This window comes from Drosophila innubila (genome assembly GCF_004354385.1).
Source record: "Drosophila innubila isolate TH190305 chromosome 2R unlocalized genomic scaffold, UK_Dinn_1.0 1_C_2R, whole genome shotgun sequence".
NCBI lineage: Eukaryota > Metazoa > Arthropoda > Insecta > Diptera > Drosophilidae > Drosophila > Drosophila innubila.
Window position 1 is genome coordinate 16,077,421 of NW_022995374.1, and position 17,870 is coordinate 16,095,290.

General features: G+C 34.7%; 2 protein-coding genes, 2 long non-coding RNA genes, 20 other non-coding genes and 3 pseudogenes across 24 annotated transcripts; 3 read left to right on the top strand and 24 right to left on the bottom strand.

The window, feature by feature from the left end:
* Positions 1 to 162: 162 nt before the first annotated feature.
* Positions 163 to 281, bottom strand: LOC117786061. The gene has a single exon (XR_004617593.1). It is a non-coding gene; the product is annotated as a 5S ribosomal RNA (ribosomal RNA).
* Positions 282 to 597: 316 nt separating this feature from the next.
* LOC117786062 lies at positions 598 to 716 on the bottom strand. The gene has a single exon (XR_004617594.1). It is a non-coding gene; the product is annotated as a 5S ribosomal RNA (ribosomal RNA).
* Positions 717 to 1,029: 313 nt separating this feature from the next.
* Positions 1,030 to 1,148, bottom strand: LOC117786064. Its single transcript, XR_004617595.1, has one exon. It is a non-coding gene; the product is annotated as a 5S ribosomal RNA (ribosomal RNA).
* A 314-nt stretch (positions 1,149 to 1,462) lies between these two features.
* On the bottom strand, positions 1,463 to 1,581 carry LOC117786007 (annotated as a pseudogene).
* Positions 1,582 to 1,894: 313 nt separating this feature from the next.
* Positions 1,895 to 2,013, bottom strand: LOC117786065. The gene has a single exon (XR_004617596.1). It is a non-coding gene; the product is annotated as a 5S ribosomal RNA (ribosomal RNA).
* Positions 2,014 to 2,329: 316 nt separating this feature from the next.
* LOC117786066 lies at positions 2,330 to 2,448 on the bottom strand. Its single transcript, XR_004617597.1, has one exon. It is a non-coding gene; the product is annotated as a 5S ribosomal RNA (ribosomal RNA).
* Positions 2,449 to 2,765: 317 nt separating this feature from the next.
* LOC117786067 lies at positions 2,766 to 2,884 on the bottom strand. Its single transcript, XR_004617598.1, has one exon. It is a non-coding gene; the product is annotated as a 5S ribosomal RNA (ribosomal RNA).
* A 313-nt stretch (positions 2,885 to 3,197) lies between these two features.
* LOC117786069 lies at positions 3,198 to 3,316 on the bottom strand. The gene has a single exon (XR_004617600.1). It is a non-coding gene; the product is annotated as a 5S ribosomal RNA (ribosomal RNA).
* A 315-nt stretch (positions 3,317 to 3,631) lies between these two features.
* On the bottom strand, positions 3,632 to 3,750 carry LOC117786070. The gene has a single exon (XR_004617601.1). It is a non-coding gene; the product is annotated as a 5S ribosomal RNA (ribosomal RNA).
* A 316-nt stretch (positions 3,751 to 4,066) lies between these two features.
* LOC117786071 lies at positions 4,067 to 4,185 on the bottom strand. Its single transcript, XR_004617602.1, has one exon. It is a non-coding gene; the product is annotated as a 5S ribosomal RNA (ribosomal RNA).
* Positions 4,186 to 4,500: 315 nt separating this feature from the next.
* On the bottom strand, positions 4,501 to 4,615 carry LOC117786009 (annotated as a pseudogene).
* Positions 4,616 to 4,932: 317 nt separating this feature from the next.
* Positions 4,933 to 5,051, bottom strand: LOC117786072. Its single transcript, XR_004617603.1, has one exon. It is a non-coding gene; the product is annotated as a 5S ribosomal RNA (ribosomal RNA).
* A 315-nt stretch (positions 5,052 to 5,366) lies between these two features.
* On the bottom strand, positions 5,367 to 5,485 carry LOC117786073. The gene has a single exon (XR_004617604.1). It is a non-coding gene; the product is annotated as a 5S ribosomal RNA (ribosomal RNA).
* A 315-nt stretch (positions 5,486 to 5,800) lies between these two features.
* Positions 5,801 to 5,916, bottom strand: LOC117786008 (annotated as a pseudogene).
* Positions 5,917 to 6,231: 315 nt separating this feature from the next.
* LOC117786074 lies at positions 6,232 to 6,350 on the bottom strand. Its single transcript, XR_004617605.1, has one exon. It is a non-coding gene; the product is annotated as a 5S ribosomal RNA (ribosomal RNA).
* A 316-nt stretch (positions 6,351 to 6,666) lies between these two features.
* Positions 6,667 to 6,785, bottom strand: LOC117786075. Its single transcript, XR_004617606.1, has one exon. It is a non-coding gene; the product is annotated as a 5S ribosomal RNA (ribosomal RNA).
* Positions 6,786 to 7,100: 315 nt separating this feature from the next.
* Positions 7,101 to 7,218, bottom strand: LOC117786004. The gene has a single exon (XR_004617542.1). It is a non-coding gene; the product is annotated as a 5S ribosomal RNA (ribosomal RNA).
* A 315-nt stretch (positions 7,219 to 7,533) lies between these two features.
* LOC117786076 lies at positions 7,534 to 7,652 on the bottom strand. Its single transcript, XR_004617607.1, has one exon. It is a non-coding gene; the product is annotated as a 5S ribosomal RNA (ribosomal RNA).
* Positions 7,653 to 7,968: 316 nt separating this feature from the next.
* On the bottom strand, positions 7,969 to 8,087 carry LOC117786077. The gene has a single exon (XR_004617608.1). It is a non-coding gene; the product is annotated as a 5S ribosomal RNA (ribosomal RNA).
* Positions 8,088 to 8,401: 314 nt separating this feature from the next.
* Positions 8,402 to 8,519, bottom strand: LOC117786005. The gene has a single exon (XR_004617543.1). It is a non-coding gene; the product is annotated as a 5S ribosomal RNA (ribosomal RNA).
* Positions 8,520 to 8,833: 314 nt separating this feature from the next.
* Positions 8,834 to 8,953, bottom strand: LOC117786001. Its single transcript, XR_004617539.1, has one exon. It is a non-coding gene; the product is annotated as a 5S ribosomal RNA (ribosomal RNA).
* A 317-nt stretch (positions 8,954 to 9,270) lies between these two features.
* Positions 9,271 to 9,389, bottom strand: LOC117786078. Its single transcript, XR_004617609.1, has one exon. It is a non-coding gene; the product is annotated as a 5S ribosomal RNA (ribosomal RNA).
* A 317-nt stretch (positions 9,390 to 9,706) lies between these two features.
* LOC117786081 lies at positions 9,707 to 9,825 on the bottom strand. Its single transcript, XR_004617611.1, has one exon. It is a non-coding gene; the product is annotated as a 5S ribosomal RNA (ribosomal RNA).
* A 1,834-nt stretch (positions 9,826 to 11,659) lies between these two features.
* Positions 11,660 to 13,287, bottom strand: LOC117784052 (zinc finger protein 454). The gene is made up of 2 exons (XM_034621649.1): positions 12,909 to 13,287; positions 11,660 to 12,531 (listed from the first exon to the last, which is right to left on the bottom strand). The coding sequence occupies exons 1-2, from the start codon at positions 13,255 to 13,257 to the stop codon at positions 11,753 to 11,755; spliced, it is 1,128 nt and encodes a 375-aa protein (XP_034477540.1). The 5' UTR covers positions 13,258 to 13,287; the 3' UTR covers positions 11,660 to 11,752.
* A 903-nt stretch (positions 13,288 to 14,190) lies between these two features.
* Positions 14,191 to 14,857, top strand: LOC117784743. Its single transcript, XM_034622551.1, has 3 exons — positions 14,191 to 14,281; positions 14,351 to 14,560; positions 14,616 to 14,857. The coding sequence occupies exons 1-3, from the start codon at positions 14,221 to 14,223 to the stop codon at positions 14,831 to 14,833; spliced, it is 489 nt and encodes a 162-aa protein (XP_034478442.1). The 5' UTR covers positions 14,191 to 14,220; the 3' UTR covers positions 14,834 to 14,857.
* A 260-nt stretch (positions 14,858 to 15,117) lies between these two features.
* LOC117785044 lies at positions 15,118 to 15,654 on the top strand. Its single transcript, XR_004617476.1, has 3 exons — positions 15,118 to 15,146; positions 15,204 to 15,392; positions 15,467 to 15,654. It is a non-coding gene; the product is annotated as an uncharacterized LOC117785044 (long non-coding RNA).
* Positions 15,655 to 15,950: 296 nt separating this feature from the next.
* LOC117784571 lies at positions 15,951 to 16,825 on the top strand. Its single transcript, XR_004617432.1, has 3 exons — positions 15,951 to 16,048; positions 16,123 to 16,311; positions 16,371 to 16,825. It is a non-coding gene; the product is annotated as an uncharacterized LOC117784571 (long non-coding RNA).
* The last annotated feature ends 1,045 nt before the right edge of the window (positions 16,826 to 17,870 follow it).

Below are 17,870 nucleotides of genomic sequence, written 5' to 3' on the forward strand. Positions count from 1 at the left end.
ATTAAATGAAAATTATTATAGGCTCCACAGTGGGTGGGTAATATCAGAGCTCGTATAGACATAGAAATAAATTTATTAATAGAAGTTCTAGTTGGAAAATTTTACGCAAAGGCAAAGAGACAGAAAAACTTAATAATTTTGTAAAAAAAAGTTATTGAACGATGCCAACAACACGCGGTGTTCCCAAGCGGTCCCCCATCTAAGTACTAACCGCGCCCGACGCTGCTTAATTTCGGTGATCGGACGAGAACCGATGTATTCAGCGTGGTATGGTCGTTGGCGAAAGACGCATGCTTAGAGTTTGATTTTGTATCTGAAGTTGATTGCATTTTAAAGGATTTTGTACCAAGAGATATAAAAACTAGTTATCAGTGGAACAATTTATGAAACAATTTTAAAAGTTAAACTCAGAGCAATCTTAGCAGTATTTTGATTAAATGAAAATTATTATAGGCTCCACAGTGGGTGGGTAATATCAAAGAGCTCGTATAGACATAGAAATAAATTTATTAATAGAAGTTCTAGTTGGAAAATTTTACGCAAAGGCAAAGAGACAGAAAAACTTAATAATTTTGTAAAAAAAAAGTTATTGAACGATGCCAACAACACGCGGTGTTCCCAAGCGGTCCCCCATCTAAGTACTAACCGCGCCCGACGCTGCTTAATTTCGGTGATCGGACGAGAACCGATGTATTCAGCGTGGTATGGTCGTTGGCGAAAGACGCATGCTTAGAGTTTGATTTTGTATCTGAAGTTGATTGCATTTTAAAGATTTTGTACCAAGAGATATAAAAACTAGTTATCAGTGGAACAATTTATGAAACAATTTAAAAGTTAAACTCAGAGCAATCTTAGCAGTATTTTGATTAAATGAAAATTATTATAGGCTCCACAGTGGGTGGGTAATATCAGGGAGCCTGTATAGACATAGAAATAAATTTATTAATAGAAGTTCTAGTTGGAAAAATTTTACGCAAAGGCAAAGAGACAGAAAAACTTAATAATTTTGTAAAAAAAGTTATTGAACGATGCCAACAACACGCGGTGTTCCCAAGCGGTCCCCCATCTAAGTACTAACCGCGCCCGACGCTGCTTAATTTCGGTGATCGGACGAGAACCGATGTATTCAGCGTGGTATGGTCGTTGGCGAAAGACGCATGCTTAGAGTTTGATTTTGTATCTGAAGTTGATTGCATTTTAAAGGATTTTGTACCAAGAGATATAAAAAACTAGTTATCAGTGGAACAATTTATGAAACAATTTTAAAAGTTAAACTCAGAGCAATCTTAGCAGTATTTTGATTAAATGAAAATTATTATAGGCTCCACAGTGGGTGGGTAATATCAGGAGCTCGTATAGACATAGAAATAAATTTATTAATAGAAGTTCTAGTTGGAAAATTTTACGCAAAGGCAAAGAGACAGAAAACTTAATAATTTTGTAAAAAAAAGTTATTGAACGATGCCAACAACACGCGGTGTTCCCAAGCGGTCCCCATCTAAGTACTAACCGCGCCCGACGCTGCTTAATTTCGGTGATCGGACGAGAACCGATGTATTCAAGCGTGGTATGGTCGTTGGCGAAAGACGCATGCTTAGAGTTTGATTTTGTATCTGAAGTTGATTGCATTTTAAAGATTTTGTACCAAGAGATATAAAACTAGTTATCAGTGGAACAATTTATGAAACAATTTTAAAAGTTAAACTCAGAGCAATCTTAGCAGTATTTTGATTAAATGAAAATTATTATAGGCTCCACAGTGGGTGGGTAATATCAGGAGCTCGTATAGACATAGAAATAAATTTATTAATAGAAGTTCTAGTTGGAAAATTTTACGCAAAGGCAAAGAGACAGAAAAACTTAATAATTTTGTAAAAAAAAAGTTATTGAACGATGCCAACAACACGCGGTGTTCCCAAGCGGTCCCCCATCTAAGTACTAACCGCGCCCGACGCTGCTTAATTTCGGTGATCGGACGAGAACCGATGTATTCAGCGTGGTATGGTCGTTGGCGAAAGACGCATGCTTAGAGTTTGATTTTGTATCTGAAGTTGATTGCATTTTAAAGGATTTTGTACCAAGAGATATAAAAAACTAGTTATCAGTGGAACAATTAATGAAACAATTTTAAAAGTTAAACTCAGAGCAATCTTAGCAGTATTTTGATTAAATGAAAATTATTATAGGCTCCACAGTGGGTGGGTAATATCAAAGAGCCCGTATAGACATAGAAATAAATTTATTAATAGAAGTTCTAGTTGGAAAATTTTACGCAAAGGCAAAGAGACAGAAAACTTAATAATTTTGTAAAAAAAAAGTTATTGAACGATGCCAACAACACGCGGTGTTCCCAAGCGGTCCCCCATCTAAGTACTAACCGCGCCCGACGCTGCTTAATTTCGGTGATCGGACGAGAACCGATGTATTCAGCGTGGTATGGTCGTTGGCGAAAGACGCATGCTTAGAGTTTGATTTTGTATCTGAAGTTGATTGCATTTTAAAGGATTTTGTACCAAGAGATATAAAAAACTAGTTATCAGTGGAACAATTTATGAAACAATTTTAAAAGTTAAACTCAGAGCAATCTTAGCAGTATTTTGATTAAATGAAAATTATTATAGGCTCCACAGTGGGTGGGTAATATCAGGGAGCTCGTATAGACATAGAAATAAATTTATTAATAGAAGTTCTAGTTGGAAAATTTTACGCAAAGGCAAAGAGACAGAAAAACTTAATAATTTTGTAAAAAAAAAGTTATTGAACGATGCCAACAACACGCGGTGTTCCCAAGCGGTCCCCCATCTAAGTACTAACCGCGCCCGACGCTGCTTAATTTCGGTGATCGGACGAGAACCGATGTATTCAGCGTGGTATGGTCGTTGGCGAAAGACGCATGCTTAGAGTTTGATTTTGTATCTGAAGTTGATTGCATTTTAAAGGATTTTGTACCAAGAGATATAAAAACTAGTTATCAGTGGAACAATTTATGAAACAATTTTAAAAGTTAAACTCAGAGCAATCTTAGCAGTATTTTGATTAAATGAAAATTATTATAGGCTCCACAGTGGGTGGGTAATATCAGGAGCTCGTATAGACATAGAAATAAATTTATTAATAGAAGTTCTAGTTGGAAAATTTTACGCAAAGGCAAAGAGACAGAAAAACTTAATAATTTTGTAAAAAAAAAGATTGAACGATGCCAACAACACGCGGTGTTCCCAAGCGGTCCCCCATCTAAGTACTAACCGCGCCCGACGCTGCTTAATTTCGGTGATCGGACGAGAACCGATGTATTCAGCGTGGTATGGTCGTTGGCGAAAGACGCATGCTTAGAGTTTGATTTTGTATCTGAAGTTGATTGCATTTTAAAGGATTTTGTACCAAGAGATATAAAAACTAGTTATCAGTGGAACAATTTATGAAACAATTTTAAAAGTTAAACTCAGAGCAATCTTAGCAGTATTTTGATTAAATGAAAATTATTATAGGCTCCACAGTGGGTGGGTAATATCAGGAGCTCGTATAGACATAGAAATAAATTTATTAATAGAAGTTCTAGTTGGAAAATTTTACGCAAAGGCAAAGAGACAGAAAAACTTAATAATTTTGTAAAAAAAAAGTTATTGAACGATGCCAACAACACGCGGTGTTCCCAAGCGGTCCCCCATCTAAGTACTAACCGCGCCCGACGCTGCTTAATTTCGGTGATCGGACGAGAACCGATGTATTCAGCGTGGTATGGTCGTTGGCGAAAGACGCATGCTTAGAGTTTGATTTTGTATCTGAAGTTGATTGCATTTTAAAGGATTTTGTACCAAGAGATATAAAAACTAGTTATCAGTGGAACAATTTATGAAACAATTTTAAAAGTTAAACTCAGAGCAATCTTAGCAGTATTTTGATTAAATGAAAATTATTATAGGCTCCACAGTGGGTGGGTAATATCAAAGAGCTCGTATAGACATAGAAATAAATTTATTAATAGAAGTTCTAGTTGGAAAATTTTACGCAAAGGCAAAGAGACAGAAAAACTTAATAATTTTGTAAAAAAAAAGTTATTGAACGATGCCAACAACACGCGGTGTTCCCAAGCGGTCCCCCATCTAAGTACTAACCGCGCCCGACGCTGCTTAATTTCGGTGATCGGACGAGAACCGATGTATTCAGCGTGGTATGGTCGTTGGCGAAAGACGCATGCTTAGAGTTTGATTTTGTATCTGAAGTTGATTGCATTTTAAAGGATTTTGTACCAAGAGATATAAAAACTAGTTATCAGTGGAACAATTTATGAAACAATTTTAAAAGTTAAACTCAGAGCAATCTTAGCAGTATTTTGATTAAATGAAAATTATTATAGGCTCCACAGTGGGTGGGTAATATCAAAGAGCTCGTATAGACATAGAAATAAATTTATTAATAGAAGTTCTAGTTGGAAAATTTTACGCAAAGGCAAAGAGACAGAAAAACTTAATAATTTTGTAAAAAAAAGTTATTGAACGATGCCAACACGCGGTGTTCCCAAGCGGTCCCCATCTAAGTACTAACCGCGCCCGACGCTGCTTAATTTCGGTGATCGGACGAGAACCGATGTATTCAGCGTGGTATGGTCGTTGGCGAAAGACGCATGCTTAGAGTTTGATTTTGTATCTGAAGTTGATTGCATTTTAAAGGATTTTGTACCAAGAGATATATAAAAACTAGTTATCAGTGGAACAATTTATGAAACAATTTTAAAAGTTAAACTCAGAGCAATCTTAGCAGTATTTTGATTAAATGAAAATTATTATAGGCTCCACAGTGGGTGGGTAATATCAGGAGCTCGTATAGACATAGAAATAAATTTATTAATAGAAGTTCTAGTTGGAAAATTTTACGCAAAGGCAAAGAGACAGAAAAACTTAATAATTTTGTAAAAAAAAAGTTATTGAACGATGCCAACAACACGCGGTGTTCCCAAGCGGTCCCCCATCTAAGTACTAACCGCGCCCGACGCTGCTTAATTTCGGTGATCGGACGAGAACCGATGTATTCAGCGTGGTATGGTCGTTGGCGAAAGACGCATGCTTAGAGTTTGATTTTGTATCTGAAGTTGATTGCATTTTAAAGGATTTTGTACCAAGAGATATAAAAACTAGTTATCAGTGGAACAATTTATGAAACAATTTTAAAAGTTAAACTCAGAGCAATCTAAGCAGTATTTTGATTAAATGAAAATTATTATAGGCTCCACAGTGGGTGGGTAATATCAGGAGCTCGTATAGACATAGAAATAAATTTATTAATAGAAGTTCTAGTTGGAAAATTTTACGCAAAGGCAAAGAGACAGAAAAACTTAATAATTTTGTAAAAAAAAAGTTATTGAACGATGCCAACAACACGCGGTGTTCCCAAGCGGTCCCCCATCTAAGTACTAACCGCGCCCGACGCTGCTTAATTTCGGTGATCGGACGAGAACCGATGTATTCAGCGTGGTATGGTCGTTGGCGAAAGACGCATGCTTAGAGTTTGATTTTGTATCTGAAGTTGATTGCATTTTAAAGGATTTTGTACCAAGAGATATAAAAACTAGTTATCAGTGGAACAATTTATGAAACAATTTTAAAAGTTAAACTCAGAGCAATCTAAGCAGTATTTTGATTAAATGAAAATTATTATAGGCTCCACAGTGGGTGGGTAATATCAGGAGCTCGTATAGACATAGAAATAAATTTATTAATAGAAGTTCTAGTTGGAAAATTTTACGCAAAGGCAAAGAGACAGAAAAACTTAATAATTTTGTAAAAAAAAAGTTATTGAACGATGCCAACAACACGCGGTGTTCCCAAGCGGTCCCCATCTAAGTACTAACCGCCCGACGCTGCTTAATTTCGGTGATCGGACGAGAACCGATGTATTCAGCGTGGTATGGTCGTTGGCGAAAGACGCATGCTTAGAGTTTGATTTTGTATCTGAAGTTGATTGCATTTTAAAGGATTTTGTACCAAGAGATATAAAAACTAGTTATCAGTGGAACAATTTATGAAACAATTTTAAAAGTTAAACTCAGAGCAATCTTAGCAGTATTTTGATTAAATGAAAATTATTATAGGCTCCACAGTGGGTGGGTAATATCAGGAGCTCGTATAGACATAGAAATAAATTTATTAATAGAAGTTCTAGTTGGAAAATTTTACGCAAAGGCAAAGAGACAGAAAAACTTAATAATTTTGTAAAAAAAAAGTTATTGAACGATGCCAACAACACGCGGTGTTCCCAAGCGGTCCCCCATCTAAGTACTAACCGCGCCCGACGCTGCTTAATTTCGGTGATCGGACGAGAACCGATGTATTCAGCGTGGTATGGTCGTTGGCGAAAGACGCATGCTTAGAGTTTGATTTTGTATCTGAAGTTGATTGCATTTTAAAGGATTTTGTACCAAGAGATATAAAAAACTAGTTATCAGTGGAACAATTTATGAAACAATTTTAAAAGTTAAACTCAGAGCAATCTAAGCAGTATTTTGATTAAATGAAAATTATTATAGGCTCCACAGTGGGTGGGTAATATCAGGGAGCTCGTATAGACATAGAAATAAATTTATTAATAGAAGTTCTAGTTGGAAAATTTTACGCAAAGGCAAAGAGACAGAAAAACTTAATAATTTTGTAAAAAAAAGTTATTGAACGATGCCAACAACACGCGGTGTTCCCAAGCGGTCCCCCATCTAAGTACTAACCGCGCCCGACGCTGCTTAATTTCGGTGATCGGACGAGAACCGATGTATTCAGCGTGGTATGGTCGTTGGCGAAAGACGCATGCTTAGAGTTTGATTTTGTATCTGAAGTTGATTGCATTTTAAAGGATTTTGTACCAAGAGATATAAAAAACTAGTTATCAGTGGAACAATTTATGAAACAATTTTAAAAGTTAAACTCAGAGCAATCTTAGCAGTATTTTGATTAAATGAAAATTATTATAGGCTCCACAGTGGGTGGGTAATATCAGGAGCTCGTATAGACATAGAAATAAATTTATTAATAGAAGTTCTAGTTGGAAAATTTTACGCAAAGGCAAAGAGACAGAAAAACTTAATAATTTTGTAAAAAAAAGTTATTGAACGATGCCAACAACACGCGGTGTTCCCAAGCGGTCCCCATCTAAGTACTAACCGCGCCCGACGCTGCTTAATTTCGGTGATCGGACGAGAACCGATGTATTCAGCGTGGTATGGTCGTTGGCGAAAGACGCATGCTTAGAGTTTGATTTTGTATCTGAAGTTGATTGCATTTTAAAGGATTTTGTACCAAGAGATATAAAAACTAGTTATCAGTGGAACAATTTATGAAACAATTTTAAAAGTTAAACTCAGAGCAATCTAAGCAGTATTTTGATTAAATGAAAATTATTATAGGCTCCACAGTGGGTGGGTAATATCAGGAGCTCGTATAGACATAGAAATAAATTTATTAATAGAAGTTCTAGTTGGAAAATTTTACGCAAAGGCAAAGAGACAGAAAAACTTAATAATTTTGTAAAAAAAAAGTTATTGAACGATGCCAACAACACGCGGTGTTCCCAAGCGGTCCCCCATCTAAGTACTAACCGCGCCCGACGCTGCTTAATTTCGGTGATCGGACGAGAACCGATGTATTCAGCGTGGTATGGTCGTTGGCGAAAGACGCATGCTTAGAGTTTGATTTTGTATCTGAAGTTGATTGCATTTTAAAGGATTTTGTACCAAGAGATATAAAAAACTAGTTATCAGTGGAACAATTTATGAAACAATTTTAAAAGTTAAACTCAGAGCAATCTTAGCAGTATTTTGATTAAATGAAAATTATTATAGGCTCCACAGTGGGTGGGTAATATCAGGAGCTCGTATAGACATAGAAATAAATTTATTAATAGAAGTTCTAGTTGGAAAATTTTACGCAAAGGCAAAGAGACAGAAAAACTTAATAATTTTGTAAAAAAAAAGTTATTGAACGATGCCAACAACACGCGGTGTTCCCAAGCGGTCCCCCATCTAAGTACTAACCGCGCCCGACGCTGCTTAATTTCGGTGATCGGACGAGAACCGATGTATTCAGCGTGGTATGGTCGTTGGCGAAAGACGCATGCTTAGAGTTTGATTTTGTATCTGAAGTTGATTGCATTTTAAAGGATTTTGTACCAAGAGATATAAAAACTAGTTATCAGTGGAACAATTTATGAAACAATTTTAAAAGTTAAACTCAGAGCAATCTTAGCAGTATTTTGATTAAATGAAAATTATTATAGGCTCCACAGTGGGTGGGTAATATCAGGAGCTCGTATAGACATAGAAATAAATTTATTAATAGAAGTTCTAGTTGGAAAATTTTACGCAAAGGCAAAGAGACAGAAAAACTTAATAATTTTGTAAAAAAAAGTTATTGAACGATGCCAACAACACGCGGTGTTCCCAAGCGGTCCCCATCTAAGTACTAACCGCGCCCGACGCTGCTTAATTTCGGTGATCGGACGAGAACCGATGTATTCAGCGTGGTATGGTCGTTGGCGAAAGACGCATGCTTAGAGTTTGATTTTGTATCTGAAGTTGATTGCATTTTAAAGGATTTTGTACCAAGAGATATAAAAACTAGTTATCAGTGGAACAATTTATGAAACAATTTTAAAAGTTAAACTCAGAGCAATCTTAGCAGTATTTTGATTAAATGAAAATTATTATAGGCTCCACAGTGGGTGGGTAATATCAGAGCTCGTATAGACATAGAAATAAATTTATTAATAGAAGTTCTAGTTGGAAAATTTTACGCAAAGGCAAAGAGACAGAAAAACTTAATAATTTTGTAAAAAAAAAGTTATTGAACGATGCCAACAACACGCGGTGTTCCCAAGCGGTCCCCCATCTAAGTACTAACCGCGCCCGACGCTGCTTAATTTCGGTGATCGGACGAGAACCGATGTATTCAAGCGTGGTATGGTCGTTGGCGAAAGACGCATGCTTAGAGTTTGATTTTGTATCTGAAGTTGATTGCATTTTAAAGGATTTTGTACCAAGAGATATAAAAAACTAGTTATCAGTGGAACAATTTATGAAACAATTTTAAAAGTTAAACTCAGAGCAATCTAAGCAGTATTTTGATTAAATGAAAATTATTATAGGCTCCACAGTGGGTGGGTAATATCAGGGAGCTCGTATAGACATAGAAATAAATTTATTAATAGAAGTTCTAGTTGGAAAATTTTACGCAAAGGCAAAGAGACAGAAAAACTTAATAATTTTGTAAAAAAAAAGTTATTGAACGATGCCAACAACACGCGGTGTTCCCAAGCGGTCCCCCATCTAAGTACTAACCGCGCCCGACGCTGCTTAATTTCGGTGATCGGACGAGAACCGATGTATTCAGCGTGGTATGGTCGTTGGCGAAAGACGCATGCTTAGAGTTTGATTTTGTATCTGAAGTTGATTGCATTTTAAAGGATTTTGTACCAAGAGATATAAAAACTAGTTATCAGTGGAACAATTTATGAAACAATTTTAAAAGTTAAACTCAGAGCAATCTTAGCAGTATTTTGATTAAATGAAAATTATTATAGGCTCCACAGTGGGTGGGTAATATCAGGGAGCTCGTATAGACATAGAAATAAATTTATTAATAGAAGTTCTAATTGGAAAATTTTACGCAAAGGCAAAGAGACAGAAAAACTTAATAATTTTGTAAAAAAAAAAGTTATTGAACGATGCCAACAACACGCGGTGTTCCCAAGCGGTCCCCCATCTAAGTACTAACCGCGCCCGACGCTGCTTAATTTCGGTGATCGGACGAGAACCGATGTATTCAGCGTGGTATGGTCGTTGGCGAAAGACGCATGCTTAGAGTTTGATTTTGTATCTGAAATTGATTGCATCTCTTTAGATCGATTACCAAGTTAACTTGAGAGCAATGTTACCTTTTAAAAATCATTTTAGTTTGGAAAATTTATTTGATGTCATGTTAAGAACAATATTGCAAGTCCAAGTACAACGCCCAACAGCATAACGAGACGCATGCGTGACTTGATGATGGTCCAGACACAAAGGCAGATTAATGGGAGTTGGGGTTGGCACAATACCTGGGGTGATGACTTACCCACGTCTTGATGTGACTAATTGGCCAGTGGTATGGACAAAATAAGTAAGGTTTTATGAATATAAAGGTATTTATAAATGGGTACTATAAAGAAATGCTCATCGAGTAATATTTTATATGCTCTGGGACTTTGAGGTGGCAAGGTTATCACGTCTCACTTACAGCGATTGTGACTCAGTTTGAAGAGCACTCTCTACCTTACCCTTACCCTTCTTTCAATATTTATTTTTGTCTGGGTTGCCATCCAATCGGTGACCTAGGCCAGGCGTCAGTCATTTCCCGGTGTTAAATCAAAGTTAATTGGATTAACACTTTTTTGTTGCTCAAGTCAAGTCCATAATTATGACATATCTTTATGTTGTGGTCGTTTTGTAATTGAAGTAAATACTTTCCACAATTTAAATTGTCTTTACTGGCCCTAGTTGGGATTGTGCCGCCTCTTGATTTCATCTGATTTGTTGTTTACGGTCAGACAGACGGGCATTTGCTTGATTAAAGACGCTGATAGTATGTTCCGTTTATACACAAAACAAAAACAGAGAACTATGTCGGGATCAGATGTTATTAGGAATACCCTATAAAAAAATAATTTCCTGAGAATTTTGTATGGTAATAAGTTCTTGGTATTATTTAAGGGCTCTTAATGTTAATGTAATTTTTTTTGAATTATGATATCTTACAGTAAATAAATAAAAAAATACTTGAACATGACAAAGATTTGTAAACTAAATTTTATAATAAAATTAAAATTTAACCAAAATGTTTTATAATTTGCCAATTATTTTTTACAGTGGAATGTTACATACATTTGCTAAAAAATATTATACCCTTATTCGACCATTTGTATTGGACATGCAAAAAAAATATAATGGAATGTGCTAGAAAGAACAATATACTTGCGCTTTTTTCTCAACGCTCTCTCTCGCCTTTTTGTGTTGATATTATTGTTGTCTTGGCTATAGAGAATATAAACTTTTATTTTTTAATAATTAATATATTCATCTGATTTCTGTATACATATGTATATTAGCTGTATATAAGAATATATATAGACGAATGCTTTATAATGTGATAAGCGGTGTTTTATTAAAGCGTAAGCGTGTGCTTTTATAGAAAGTACTTACATATGTTTTTTGTACATATATGTTTATTCAAGGTCTAACTTAAAAACAAAAGTTTAAGGAAGATGTCGACAGCCAAGTCCATTTGATAAAGTTCAAACATTTATTTAGAATATCTTATTTATTTTAAATATTATTAAAATATACAATTTCATATTATAATTTTAGCAAATTATATAAGTTTTTTCCGAAACAAATTTTTGTTATGAGTCGCTTAAGTCGTCTAGCAATATTGTAGTATTTATATATATTTACAGTAATATTATTAATATTTTAAGTCGGCTAAAAATTATGAAATATCTGTTAATAATTCTATTCACACTTTAAGGCATAAACATTTAAAAACATAATTTGTCACATTTTTGATTTTATAGTGACAATTTAGCTTTGATATGATGTCATACCTAATACTTCTAGCTGAAAAATTTTATATACACTTAAATTATATTTCTCGGTTTTCAATTATTCTGAAAATCAAAAGATTTCGAGTGTACCTAATACCTATAGCGGGAATATCCTATATTCTAGCTCTCAATTTTAAAGTTCCAGCTGCTCTTCCAGGATACTTGCATGCTGTCGTGCCATATGATTGTTAAGATTACCAACACTTTGATAAGACTTCACACAGTAATTGCAGGCATAGGGTTTCTCTCCGGTATGAACCAAATGATGTGAGCTTAGATGACCACGGGTGAAGAATGCCTTATCGCATTTATCGCACTTATGTGGTCTCTTAGACATGTCTTTGTCATGGGAGCGCATATGTGTGCGTAGATCCGATTTTGTTGGCCACGTTTTTGAGCATACATTGCAGGCATAAATTCGCGGCTTTGTCTCACCCGTATGCATCCGGGCGTGCGAACACAACTGTGTGCGAAGCACAAAGCGTCGGTCGCAAAGCTCGCAGGCAAATGGACGGACCGTGGAATGCGACGATGTCTCATGATACCGCAGACTGTGACGCGATGCAAAAACTTTGCAGCACACTTCGCATCGATATAGCGGACCATCGCCCAAGCCATGCACCGAATTCATATGCAACTTCAACTGAAAATTACGCGTAAACTTCTTCTCACACTCCGAGCATTGGTTCAACGATTTTGATCGTCTTGGACGAGATGTGGCACCTGTAACGCGCTTACGCTTCGGCTTTTCAACGACGGCAGCATTCAAGCTTGGACTCTTCAGCTTCTCCTCAAGCTGCTCAAGAGTTGCGGGTAAATGTATGGGTGTATTCAAGGTGCCACAATCATAACGGGCAGGCTTTCGCAACGATGTCTCATTACCCTCCAACGTATCCGAGAGATCCAATGGTCCTAGAAATTAAAAAGGTTGTAGTTTGTATTGAGTCTGGATTTAATATTGAGGGACAATCCACGAAATTTTAATATGATACAAAAATCAAAACTTTTTCAGACTACCTTTGATCGTTCTTCAATTTCTACATATCCCAATACTCATTTTTCATTTCAAAGCTAATTTCATTGTCCTTATTATATCCAATACATGTATATTATTTAAAAAAGCAAAAAATATAAGAAATACTGACACTTTCGATCAACTTATTTTCAATATTTTCATAAAAACATTTAACAACGTGATAAAAATAAATGTGCATTTAAAAGTAAAGTATTAAAATGTGACATACAAAAACGTCGTGAAAAGTATCGACACCATGGTTTGAATAACTTACCAAAATCCACAGGCTCTATTAGCGTCAACATTGGTATTGTTTCGACCTTCTCCAGGGAACCGACTTCACGTTCAAGGCATTCGAGAGCATCGTCCAGGGCCTGTTCGTGCCTGGCACGAAGAATGCGTTCCGAATGCTCACAGCGTTGTCGAAATTCGAGAGCATTGTGTAGACGTTGCAGACACTCATCACATATGATATCGTCGGGTAGGATTTGAAGATTGGGTGCCAAAGTAAGCAACTCGTCAATGAGTTGATTATTCTCGCAGATGTTATGGCAAAGTGGCGGCTGTTCCAAGAGGCAGCAGCGGCAGACAATATATACGGAATTTTGCAAAAGCGGGAACATAATACTTGAAGGAGCGTCCGATCAAATGGACCGTTGTTGGACGTCTGAGATGTGATCGAATAATAAAATCAGAAATAGCAGAGACTCAATACGAAATCAACAGCCGGTGACAGAGAACAATCGCGATGCCGATTAATTAATGCCGGCTCAGGGTATATAGAGAGATAGCCCTTGACATAAGTCGGGTAATAGGACTGGAACTGGGGCTGGGCCTGAGCGATAAGATAACCCGTGTCAGTCTATCAACGCTTTGCTAATTTACAGTCTTTACTTACTAATTGTTTACCATTGAGATCTGAATTCGGAATGCATCCAAAAATCTATCTACTTGTATAATACTATTACCGCACTTCTTATCGCATAGCTCTCAGAGCGAGTAAACTCTCATCTGATTATCTCATCTATATATTTGGCACGTTTGATGGTCCCGCCCTCCCAACTCTGGTTCATTCCAAAAATACTCGTATTGAGATTAGGGACCTTATCTCATACCGTTGTTAATGTTCATCTTTGTACTTTACGGAATTCCCCCCTAATATAAAATAGTCTATAAGTTTGTATGACACAATGTAGCTGTTGTAATCCACTTTTAGTTTCTAATGCGAAAAAAGCATAAAAGGACATTACAAGTCGTTTCTTTCATCTTGAACTATTTTGGAATTTTAATAAGCTATACATTGAACTTCGATTTCGGGTTAAATGATAATCGTTAGCTGACTAACGAGGCAAAAATTATAAAATAAAAAATATGTACGTACGTCAGCAGATTTCGAGTTGGAGATATAGTTAAGAGGAACTCATGTAGATGTTTCACTCTAAGTTTAAACACTTGTATAATTCAAATGTATAATTCAATGGAGCTTATTATAAAAACAAAGTATGCAACATTATTTAAAAAAAAAATGAAAGTACCTTTCAGCAAACTCAAAAACTTTCAAGTATACGAGTAATTAATTTCAAAAAATGAAAAATGTAGCAACACCTTTAAATATGTACAGTTTGGTATTATGGTACTTTATACGCAGTAAGCTGATTTATATTATTTATATTATTATTTGTTATAATTGCAATCATTTAATATTGCAACTTGCAGACGTATTTGGACAAACGAATGAATGCGTAAATTGCACGATATATAATGGAGGCTGTCAAATGAAAGTCACGGGTTGGAGTGCCTTTAAAATGTCCTCTCGGGATAAATCATTGGTTGTTAAAATACCGCCGATTAATGATGAAAACGAAGACGAAATCGTATTTGATGACACCTTAGTTAATTGCACTATTAATGGGTTTACCATAACCGGTCAATACAAAATTATCACATTGATTACAACATTAATTGATTGATTGTTCTACAGATACCTTAGAAACATTCGTTTGTTTTTGGTCACCCTTGTTGGGCTGTAGTGCTGTAACAAAAAAGGAAGTTGTTAACAAACATCATATGGATTATGAAGCCTGCAAGATTTGTGCCAGATATTGTAATTGTAAAACGCCAAGTGGATCTTGGACTACTAAAGATGCGAGTTTAGGACGGCTCTTGACATTGTTCATCGCCATTAAGATATTTTATTGAATAAAATTTACTTTAATGAAAACAGAAGATTACATGTTTTTATAGATTTCTTAATTTAAGTTTGGCTTGTAATTCGTATTAAGTTTATTTTACTGTGCAACTCGGGAATATCTATTTCAAATGTCTCTGAAATTTTACTAGTCTTCACTTTCAATTTTCTTGACTTTCAACGTCACATTTGAAATAAATGTCAGTTATTCAAAAATGAATCTCACTTGAAAATTCCGTTTTTTAATTATTTTAACCAAAATTATGAGAATTTTTAGTGCTGTATGTATTTTATTTATTAATATTCTATTCAGTTCAATTAGTTGTAAGTCAATAAATATAAACATTTATTTATCTATATTAATTTTACTTGTTTTTACAGATACAAATGGACTATCGACGAATTTTTGTCCTGACTGCACAAAATGGATTGAACCAAAGTGTCTAACAGATAGAAATGGCATGTCTGTACCCTCAAATGCAGATCTTCCTAAGCTTCAAAAACTTGCGGTGGGCGAAGTTATTGATCCAAGCATAGAGAAATGCGTTGATGATACCTACAAATTAACTGGTAATTAGAGAAATTCTTTGAAATATTACAGATTTTGCAATTATATAAAATATTTATACATTTACTTATTGCAGGTAATTTAGAGAGATACATTTGTTTCATTTCGGTGAAGCGTGGCTGTTTAGTAGTCGCTAATAAGGATTCATTTGATATTCCCAATGCACAGAGTTATGTCTGTAGGACATGTGGCTTGTATTGCGGATGCGAGACAATTACCAGTGGATCAGTGAATTCGAAATATATATTAAACAAATATTCTCAATTGGTGCTATCGTGCTTATTATTTTATTGTATTTATTTTATACATCGAAATCATTTAAATAGATAATTGATTTTTATGAAACATGTTGGATGTACTTTTTCTATTTGGGCAATGGAGATGTGAAAACTCTTCGTGTATTTAGACAACATATCACTTCTTAGGGTTAGGATACCCCAGATATTGCTTTAAATATAAAGAGTTATAAACATGTTTCATCAGGGTAGCTGCGTCAGTTTATTATGAATTTTATTTTAGAATTTTTATTAAAATTTTTACATGCATAGATTGTCAAGTCAAAATTTAAAAATTAATACATATTTTTGGATACCAATCAAGATAATGAAGACTCGTGTATCAATGCTATTATTTTATATTCTATTGTTTTTTATTAGCTGTAAGTGAATTCTGACAAAACTACAATTATCTTATACAAATAACACAAACTATCTTATTATCTAAATATCTTAGGGGGAAAAGCTGAAAATAAGTGCGTCGACTGCAGCTCAATCATTGATGCGAACTGTAAAGTTGACAAAACGGGAATGGGGTATTTAAGGAAATCTGAAAGGGACAGCTTATTAGTTGAGGAACTTGAAGACGATGAGAAACCCGATCTTAAATTAGAGAAATGCATAAATCCAGGATACAAACTTATAGGTAAAATTTGAGCATTTTGTAAAAAATATAATTGTAATCTTAAACTAATTGTGTTTCAGGTACTCTTTCAACTTTTTGTTGTTTTTGGTCTCCAAAATTAAAATGCCAGGCAGTAGCAGCGAAATCATATTTAGATGATCCACGTAGTCAACAAACTATATGTGCAACATGTGCCAGTTATTGTGGATGTGATTATTCAAAGGGATTTTCGTCATTCATATTTAGAGTGCATATATTATCAATTTATTTGTCATTGCTCATAATATGCTATTAAGAAATCATGTGGATTAATCTTTAGTTATGTCTGGATTACTTATATAAAATCTACAGACCTTATTCTATTTAATTACTTATATATATATAAATTTTTGACACGTGAAATTTGAACTTGAACTAAAATTTTGGACGATTAAAGAAATTCCAAAAATGTCTATGGTTAATGATACCCAATGTCTTGTCTCGTTGTCCAAACGACATTAAATGAACATTTATTAAATTAAATTCTGGACTTCAACACTGTTCAAAATTCGTCATTAAACTAAATTTATAAAATCGTCAAACTTGCAAATAATATAAAATCATCAAAAGAAATATCATAATGGAATTAAACCACAAATATTTCTATGGTATATCCGTTCGTAAGGCTTATCTTTTTTTTTTTTTTTTTTAATTATATTTGGTTCAGTGTACTACGGCGTTTATGCTGCTGATGTGATTGCACAGAATTGAATTCAACTATACGATTCGCATCGCAATACTCGCAGATACAGATACACCTACATATGTACCCACACCTCCTCAATTGGATGGGCCGTCAATCCTCGGCCGAGTTGAACGTGCTCATCTGACATTCTGAATACGCTATCACCATCACGCCAAGCGGATCGCTGTCTATATAGTCCACATTCTCATGTGTGTATTGTGTGTATTTTCTCTGTTTGAAATAAATTGTATATAATTTTTATTAAAATTTCCGCTTAAGCATTTCTCTCGGTGTGCGTATGTATGTATGTATGTATATTTATATCGTTTGCTCTTTCTCTATGCAAATAAAAATTTTTAAATTTTTAAATTTCTTAAGTACTTTTCTCACACATATTTGTGTTAAATTTTTTGTTTCTAGAACATTTTCAGTTCCTGACATTTGAAATTTGTGCTATTTTTGGTTATGATCAATGAGGAATATGACTGCTAAGCTTAGATTTTGGTTATTTCACACTAATTTTTAGTAGACTTGTTAATTAATTAACTTATTGTATATCTGAAAATGTGTGCCATTTTTTAGATAATAGTGCACTTGAAGTGATATGTTTCATAAAAGTACTCTGAGGATTTTAAGTTAATTATTTTTAAGTTGATATTGGAAAAGATTAAGAGTTATACACATATTTTTGACCGCTTACACTCCTTGATAAATTTACGTATTATGTTATCCTGAGCTAATAACAACATTTTTTTTCTGGTTAAAGAACCTTGTTAAGAAATTTAAAATTTTGAGTTACTGTCAGCAATATAACCATTAATTTATTTCAATGTAATTTTTACACATTTTTTATGTG

Bases quoted from the DNA above. Each gene is read 5' to 3' on its own strand.
- LOC117784052 (XM_034621649.1), bottom strand. From the start codon at position 13,257: ATGTTCCCGCTTTTGCAAAATTCCGTATATATTGTCTGCCGCTGCTGC. The intron at 12,532-12,908 runs GTAAGTTATTCA...TTTAATTTCTAG, and splicing joins AATAGAGCCTGTGGATTTTG to GACCATTGGATCTCTCGGAT.
- LOC117784743 (XM_034622551.1), top strand. From the start codon at position 14,221: ATGAAAAATGTAGCAACACCTTTAAATATGTACAGTTTGGTATTATGG. The intron at 14,282-14,350 runs GTAAGCTGATTT...TGCAACTTGCAG, and splicing joins ATTATGGTACTTTATACGCA to ACGTATTTGGACAAACGAAT. The intron at 14,561-14,615 runs GTCAATACAAAA...ATTGTTCTACAG, and splicing joins TAATGGGTTTACCATAACCG to ATACCTTAGAAACATTCGTT.